This window comes from Mus pahari, chromosome 19, assembly GCF_900095145.1.
Source record: "Mus pahari chromosome 19, PAHARI_EIJ_v1.1, whole genome shotgun sequence".
Lineage (NCBI taxonomy): Eukaryota > Metazoa > Chordata > Mammalia > Rodentia > Muridae > Mus > Mus pahari.
Window position 1 is genome coordinate 59,517,698 of NC_034608.1, and position 8,027 is coordinate 59,525,724.

The window sequence follows — 8,027 nt, forward strand, 5'->3', positions numbered from 1 at the left end:
ATCACTAGACCTACCTTAAATACCAAGTAAAGGAATTTCTCAAAACAAAAAAAAAAAAAAAAAAAAAAAAAAAAAAAAAAAAAAAAAAAAAAAAAAAAAAAAAAAAAAGGCTCCCTGCTTCACAGAGAAGCATGGCTTTCCTAAGACATTCAGCAATTCAGATGATTTCCTGGCCAAGGTTCAATTAGTAAATAAAAGGGTAGAGTAGTGATGTCTTTAATCCCAGCACTTGAGAGGCAGAGGCAAACAAATCTCTGAGTTCGAGGCCAGCCTGGTTTACAGAGTAAGTTTCAGGACAACCATGGCTACACAGAGAAACCTTGTCTCAAAACAAACAAACAAGACCAACCAAATAGCTAAATGCATACATATTTGGGGCTAGAGAGATGGCTCAGTTGTTAAGAGCACTGTCTGCTCCTCCAGAGGACCCGGGTTCAATTCCTAGCACCCACAACATAGCTCACAACAGTCTGACTCCAACTCCAGGGTATTTGACACCCTCACAGACAGACATACATGTAGGCAAAACACCAGTGCGCAGAAAAAAAGGTGCGAAGTTAATGAGGAGATGTATCTGCAGAGACTTAGCCACCTGGGGAGAGAGAACATGGGGAAACTGAAGGCGAGTGAAGTCCGGCTTGAGGAGCACCTGTGCAGCCTGCAGAAGACCATCACAGACCTAGAGAAGACGTGTGGGGAATCTGCCGTTGTACTGCTCCAGGTAAGCCCGGGGAATACCATTCTGCAGCAGCATTTGAGAGCTGCAGAGTGAAGAGACTCATTAAGGGTCACTTCCTGAATGCCAGGTCCAGTGATCTTCAACCCAGTGTGGAAGCTAAGCAGCTATGGGCCCCCTGCTAAAAGCACTATGTATACTGTCGATGGTCTGTAGTAAGTTAGCGCAGATGTAGGGGGAGCATTGAACTTCCTCAGTGCCCACTTGGGGCATATGTCTGAAGGAAATGAAATTAATGTGCCAAGGAAATTTTCACAGTACTAGGAACAGGTAAAGAAATGTGATTCATATAACTCATATATAAGATACTGTTTATTCATAAAAATACAAAGTTATAATTATAATTAAATTATATATAATTATATAATATATATTAAATAATATGTAATTACATATAATATATAATTACAAATAATATAATAATTTAGATAAAATTTGGGATTCTTATGTTAATTGTTGGCATAATAAGCCAAGCATAGAAAGAAAAGTAGAAGATTTGAATTCCTATGTAGAACTTAAGTTGATGTCATAGAAGTTGACAGACTGATGATTAACAAAGACCAGGGAAAACTGGAAAGGGTGATGGCAGGGGAGGTTGACTGGTCCATACTGAATTAGAGGTCAAAGCATAGATAGATGACTGATCGATGACAGGTGTAAGAAGCCCTGGAGTTTTACTATATGTGGGCATAACAACACGAAAATGGTAATATACTGTATTTCTTCTCATTCAAAATGAGTCCTTTAATGCTAGTGGATTTCTATGAGTTCCAGCCATTCTGATCTACATAGCCAGTTTCAGTCCAGCAAAGCTACACAGTAAGACCTTGTCTCAAAAAAATAAGAGACAGTTCTGCATGATATGTTTTGATCATGTTGAAGGCCCTCAAACTCTTACCAGATCCACCCCTTCCCACCTCCCCCCCCCCAGCTTGCTTGCTTGATTCCTCCCCTCCTCCTTTCTTATCCTTCAAGACCAGTTTCTGCTGCCCAAATATTCTTGGATGTATCCTCTCCCATAGGAGAGCAGTTGCCTTACTGGGGACTACAGTCTTAAAGAAAGCTGTTTCTCTTTCATCTAGCAGCTTAGCAGTTTCTAATAATCCCATGACTTGGGATTCCCAACTGACCTCTCTGTGCTAGGACTTAGTCTAACTTGGGTTCACACATGTCTATGCATGCTGTCACAACTGCTGTGTGAGTTCATGCTGGCCTGATGTGTCCAGATGTTTCCCGGTAGCCATCCACGGCCTCTGGATCTTATGCTTTTTTTTCCTTTTCTGAATGATTCCTGAGGGGTGTGTGTATGTGTGTGTGAGTGTACGCATGCTCACAAGTGCATACATGATCTAGGTATCTTTCTAAATGTTAAAAACATAGGAGTTAGATCAATTTTACCATAAGGCTGATATTTGAGGAGCTTAAACAGGTTTGCTCTGATTGAAGCAGAGGTGAATCTCCCACAGTGTATCCTGGTGGGGTGCAGAGCTGTTTCATAAAGTGATTTATCGCCTGAAAACAATTATCTCAGTATGTTTGAAAGTCAGACATGGTGACTCACGCTTGTGATGCCAGCACTTGGGAGGATGAGGCAGAGGGATTACTGTGAGTTACAGGCTAGCTAGAGCTGCAGTGAAATACCATGTCTCTAAAACAGGCTCGAATTGAGATGTGCCTCTCTAGGGAGATCAGTTAAAGAGTTTTACACCCATCCGTGGAATACTCTGTGAAAAGAATGAAGTCCAAGTACAGATACTGTCTTGAAAATAGCTCATTGCATGGGCACGGAGTTAGCACAACTGCTTTTTGTTCAGATTTTAGAAAGGAATTGATATGTGAGTATGTGTGTGCTTATTAACATTCACAGATGCTGGCAAAAGACAAAAATCCTCCACCAAGTCATGAGCTGGATCCTGAAAATGGGGGCAGGTTGTACACTGTCTGCTGTTGTCTGAATGTTCACATAGGTTCCATACATTGAAATCATCTTCTGGGGCAGTGGGATTAGAGATGGAATCTTTAGCAGGTGACTGGCCAGCGGAGAGTATCACTCTCTATAGGGATTGTGAGTGACCTTATGAAAAAGCCTCTGGAGATAACCCCTGAAGAAATAGTTCAACTCTGGAGCCCAGCCTATTTCCAGACAACATGAGCAGGTGTGGCCCAGTTATGCTCCTGCCTGACCTGGGTCCAGATGCCCTCTTGGCCTAGTGGCTGGGCCTCCATCTGCACGTCCTTCTCCCCCAGCAGCAGAAAGGAAATGCATGGGTACCCTTTAAAAGGAGACAGGGAGAGAAGAGGGTGAGGAAGAGCCTGTAGTTTCTCTCCTGTGTTCACACACAGTGTTATACTGTTTAGTGTCTTTGACGTGACTTATAAATGCTTTGGTTTAAATACCCAGTAATAATCTTGTCTCTTTCCCTCCCTTAGAATGCAAAGTGCTATTTAAAAAGGTGAGTTTCTACAAATAATTGGGTGAAAAATGGGACCAATGTCTTGAACCCATGAGAGATGAGAATGCTGGGTAAAATAAGGTTATATCTTTGGATAAAAGTTAATTTGAGTGAATATCCAGGACTGACACTGTCCTTTTTGTTTTGTTTTGTTTTGTTTTGTTTTGTTTTGTTTTGTTTTTAGGAGTGAGTCTATACTGCTTCAGAGCCTAGAGCCAGCTCAGATAACAGACCTGAGTTCCTGTCAGATAATCGGAACAAGCAGTGTTCTACTGAGACTCCAAAGTAAGTGGGCCTAAACATGAATACGGAATAGCCAAGTTATGTGTGGAAATCACATGGTCATCCCAGCATCTACAAACATTTGTTCGTGCGCATTTTCAAGCTGTCTAGATTAGGCACTTCTATGGTATGATGCAAGAATTGAACGCCCAGCCTGTGTATGCGCCAAGCCCCTAATCTACTACTGAGCGACAGGCCTGACTCCGTGTGGTGTGGGTATATTTTCAGTTTACATTTCCTCAAGCATAAGAGGTCAAGTTACATTTGAGCCTGTGTCTAGTAATTCCTTTATCTAGTGTCCCTCACCATTAAATTAATTAATTAATTTGTTTATTTATTTATTTATTTTGGTCCCCCCCCCCCAGCACTTGTTTTCTATTTGTGAATGTATGTTTTCTGGTTTGCTTTGTTTTGTTTAGATTTGATTTGATTGTTTTTGATCATGGGATCTCTGTGTAGCCCTGACTGTTCTAGAACTCACTGTAGGGCAGGATAGCCACTCACTGTAGGGCAGGATAGCCACTCACTCAGAGACCCTTCCACCCATCTCTACCTTCCAAGCGCTGGGATTGAAAGTGTGTGCCACCATGCTGGAAATTTTTACCCCTCCCCCCATAGAGATTCTCTGTGTGTCTCTCTGACTGTCCTGGAACTCACTCTGTTGACCAGGCTCGCCTAGAGCTCACAGAGGGCTCCCTCAAAAGTGCTGTGATCAAAGGTGTGAACCACTGCCCCAGCTAGAGCACCTTTGTTCTTGAGATAGTATTTTGTAGGAATGCTGAGGTTGGTGATAAAGATGATGCCCCACCCCCAAACTCCCCACTCCAAGGGGATTTTATACTGTTTTTGCTAGTCTTCTGGAGGTATTAAGGACCTGTGAAAACTTGCAATTTAAGCTGAGTACTGTGACTCTAATAAGGTCAAACAGGCTGCCTGCCAGTCCAGGGACTGAAGTTAATTTAACTTACTGAAGGTAAGAAATCGAACTTAAAAGAACCTTGTGCCAGTTGCCTTTATGTTGCTGTAATGAAACACCATGCACGACCAAGGCAACTTATAGAAGAAAGGTTACTTGGGACTTACTGTTTCAGGGAGTTGGAATTCATGGTGGCTGGGGGGGGGGGAGGCGGGGAGCAGGCACAAGGAAGCTGGAACGGCAGCTGAGAGCTCACATCTATAACCACTGGCAGGGAGCAGAGAACACAGAGGTAATAGCAGGATGCTTTTGACACTTCACATCCTGGCCCCAGTGATACAGCTCCTAATTCTTCCCCCAAAGTTCCTTCAACTGAGGACCAAGGGTTCAAACCTATGAGCCTGTGGGGACCATTCTCAAACCACTACTATGATGATTTGTTTATGCTTGGGCCAGGGAATGGTACTATGAGGAGGTGTGTGTGACCTTGTTAGAGTAGGTGTGTCACTGTGGGTGTGAGCTTTAAGACCCTAGTCCTAGCTGCCTGGAAGTCAGACTTCTATTAGCAGGCTTCACATGAAGATGTAGAACTCTCAGCTCTGCCTGCACCAAGCCTGCCTGGATGCTGCCATGATGCTACCTTGATGATACTGGACTGAACCTCTGAACCTGTAAGCCAGGCCCAATTAAATAAGAGTTGTCTTGGTCATGGTGTCTGTTCTCAGCAGTAAAACCCTAAGACCACCACAGATCTACTACTGGTTGTGATGTTAGAAATAAGAAATATTCTGAGTTATTCTCATGAAAGGGTTGTGGCTACTACTAACTAAGAAACCCAAATCGGAAAGGGGTCAGGTTGAAATTCCATTTGTGGCTTACAATGTTTCAGATTCCCATATGATTTCTAACTGGTGTTGGTATTTTATTTGGGGACTGGGTCATCATCATTCAGAAGGGATTTAAAACTGAGGCTAGGGGGCTGGAGAGATGGCTCAGCGGTTAAGAGCACTGACTGCTCTTCCAGAGGTCCTGAGTTCAAATCCCAGCAACCACATGGTGGCTCGTGACCATCCGTAATGAGATCTGACGCCCTCTTCTGGTGTGTCTGAAGACAGCTAGTGTACTTATATATAATAAATAAATAAATCTTAAAAAAAAAAAAAAAACTGAGGCTAGTTGATGTCGTGTGTGGGAGGAAATGCAACCAATCAAAAAGGAACATGTTTCGGGGCCTGGGAAAATCACCACCACATTGGCTGGGACAAGGGAGGGCCAGAATCACTTTCCCACAGTTAGAAAGAATTACCTCAGCTGGGCGTGGTGGCGCACGCCTTTAATCCCAGCACTCGGGAGGCAGAGGCAGGTGGATTTCTGATGTTCGAGGCTAGCCTGGACTACAGAGTGAATTCCAGGACAGCCAGGGCCATACAGAGAAACCCTGTCTCGAAAAAAAAAAAAATTACCTCATATATCATGATCTGAACTTGATGTACAGGAGTTCCCTAGGGGTCCTAGCCTCTCTGGTGTGTGTCTGAAGTCTCTTTAATACTAAGGGATTGTATCCCACTCAGCAAGCTGATGTGACTGGCATGGGAAACCCCTCCATTGTGCTGTTGTCTGCAAGGACCTATGTTTCGTTTACAAAACATCTTTAGGGGAGGCTACCTGGATCAGAAGTGACACCTGCATGTGACTGATTAGCACAATTTTACGGACCTTGGTTTGAAGAAAGCATATGCCCTTCTGCGTTTACCATGTATTTGTGATTTTCTTCCTCCCCACACAACAGCCTGCTCCATGATGATAGCAGCAACATTTTTCTCCCATGGTGTCCATCCAGCGATACAAAGCTTTGCATCGCTTTTCCGGACTTCTAAGTTGCCTCTGCCGTGTGTTGCTTGTTGCAAAACTGCTCCGTGTTAGCTACCTTAGCTCTGGCACAGGTTTGCTGAACTCTAAGATTAATTCAAGTTCTCTTCGTGCAGGACGTATTACTTTGGACCCAGACACAGCTCACCCCTCCCTAGTCTTATCCGAAGACCTGAGAAGTGTGGGATTCGGAGAGACACCAAAAACTGAGCCTTGCACTCCAAGGAGATTGGACTTCGGCGCTTCTGTGTTGGGTGCAGAGAGCTTCGCCACGGGGAGGCATTATTGGGAGGTGGCTGTGGGACAGGCAACCCAGTGGCAGGTGGGCATATGTGACTGTACAGAGAGAACGGATAGCATTCCCGGGGCTTCCGGAGGTAAAGTCTTGCTCATGGGGTCCACGATGGGGGCTGATTGTACCCTCTGGGTCTTCCCTCCTTTAAGAAAGGTCTGCTTGAGAAAGCAAATGTACAAGGTTGGAGTCTTCCTAGACTGTGAATGTGGGCAAGTGTCCTTTTACAACGTGACAGAGCAATCCCTCATTTACGGTTTCTCTCACCTTACCTTCCGAGGAGCGGTTAGACCGATGTTTTCTCTTTGTCTTCCACATGGAGACATGAGTTCAGACTCCCTCACTGTCTGTCTCCCTCAGACGCATCCCTGAAATGCTGCCGATAGCTCTTCATCTTCCTATGTGTGGAACCCAAGATCAAAAGAGACACAAAAATAAGGTCCAGACTTTGTGAACACCACTTATGTAATTAATCTGATATAATCCAATAAAGTCATTAGACTTTATGTAGCTCTCCTCATGTGTTCAGTGGAAGGAGCTCTATTTCAGTTCAATGAGGATGGGACTCAGGGGATCAATGCACTTACAGCCAAGGCAGACAGCCTGAGTTCAATTCCCAGATCTTGCAGTAGAGTATATATATTATACACACACATATACACACATATATATATGAGATGTATCATATATTTGCTGTGTATGTGTGTGTGTGTATCATACATAGATGTCACATACATGATCAGTATATATAATATGTGCATTATATATATATGTATATATGTATCATATATACATATACATATATATACATATATACATATACATCATATATATATGTATATATATATACATATATATATATGATGTATATGATTGGAAAGTTAGAATATATGAATACAGAATTTGGACCGCAGATGCCTTTTTAAGAGCACTTGTGTGATTACGTCTAGTCAGGAATGGAAGCAGGATGATGGCTATGTGTAGGGATAATCCCCTGTGTGCTGTGTGGAAGCACCACCTGCCAGTTCAAAGCAGATGGCTGTTAGCAAAAGGCAGGGTGTAGCAGGTACAAGTTCCAGCAGAGAGGTTGGAACTCTGGGAAAGAGAGAAGCACGGGAGGATTCCTCAGCGGGTCTCAGGAAGGTCACAGGAAACTGAGGAGTGGTGACCAGCCATGTGACAGGCATAGGACCGTCTAGACAGGTGATGTAAGTTACCACATAGCCAGGGAAACGAGCCTAAGTGTGTGAGCTAGGCATTTATTCATAAGTCAGTATGCCTCTGGGTCAGTATTTGGGATCTGGGCACAGGTAGAGCCCATGATGACATGTGTCTCTCAAAGCATTTCGAGTGGATCCTCTTGTTTGTTGTTCTTGCTATTAAGATGGAAGCATCCGTTCCGGTCACTGACCCTGGGCATCAGATCTTGTGTCAGTCATTCCCCAAAGAGAAGGGTCTTATGATTTCCCTGAATATTTT

At 43.6% G+C, this 8,027-nt stretch overlaps 1 protein-coding gene across 3 annotated transcripts in view; it reads left to right on the forward strand.

The window, feature by feature from the left end:
• The window catches only part of Triml2 (tripartite motif family like 2), a 17,150-nt gene extending 10,098 nt beyond the window's left edge, over window positions 1–7,052 (forward strand). For 2 of the 3 annotated variants that reach the window (XM_021219717.1, XM_021219716.1), the window contains 4 exons: window positions 581–721; window positions 3,167–3,189; window positions 3,374–3,474; window positions 6,373–7,052. In XM_021219717.1, the coding sequence (XP_021075376.1) occupies window positions 581–721; window positions 3,167–3,189; window positions 3,374–3,474; window positions 6,373–6,920 (813 nt within the window). In that variant the 3' untranslated portion in view covers window positions 6,921–7,052. The remainder of the gene's footprint in view (window positions 1–580; window positions 722–3,166; window positions 3,190–3,373; window positions 3,475–6,372) is intronic. The other variant, XM_021219718.1, reaches the window with a different exon arrangement.
• The last annotated feature ends 975 nt before the right edge of the window (window positions 7,053–8,027 follow it).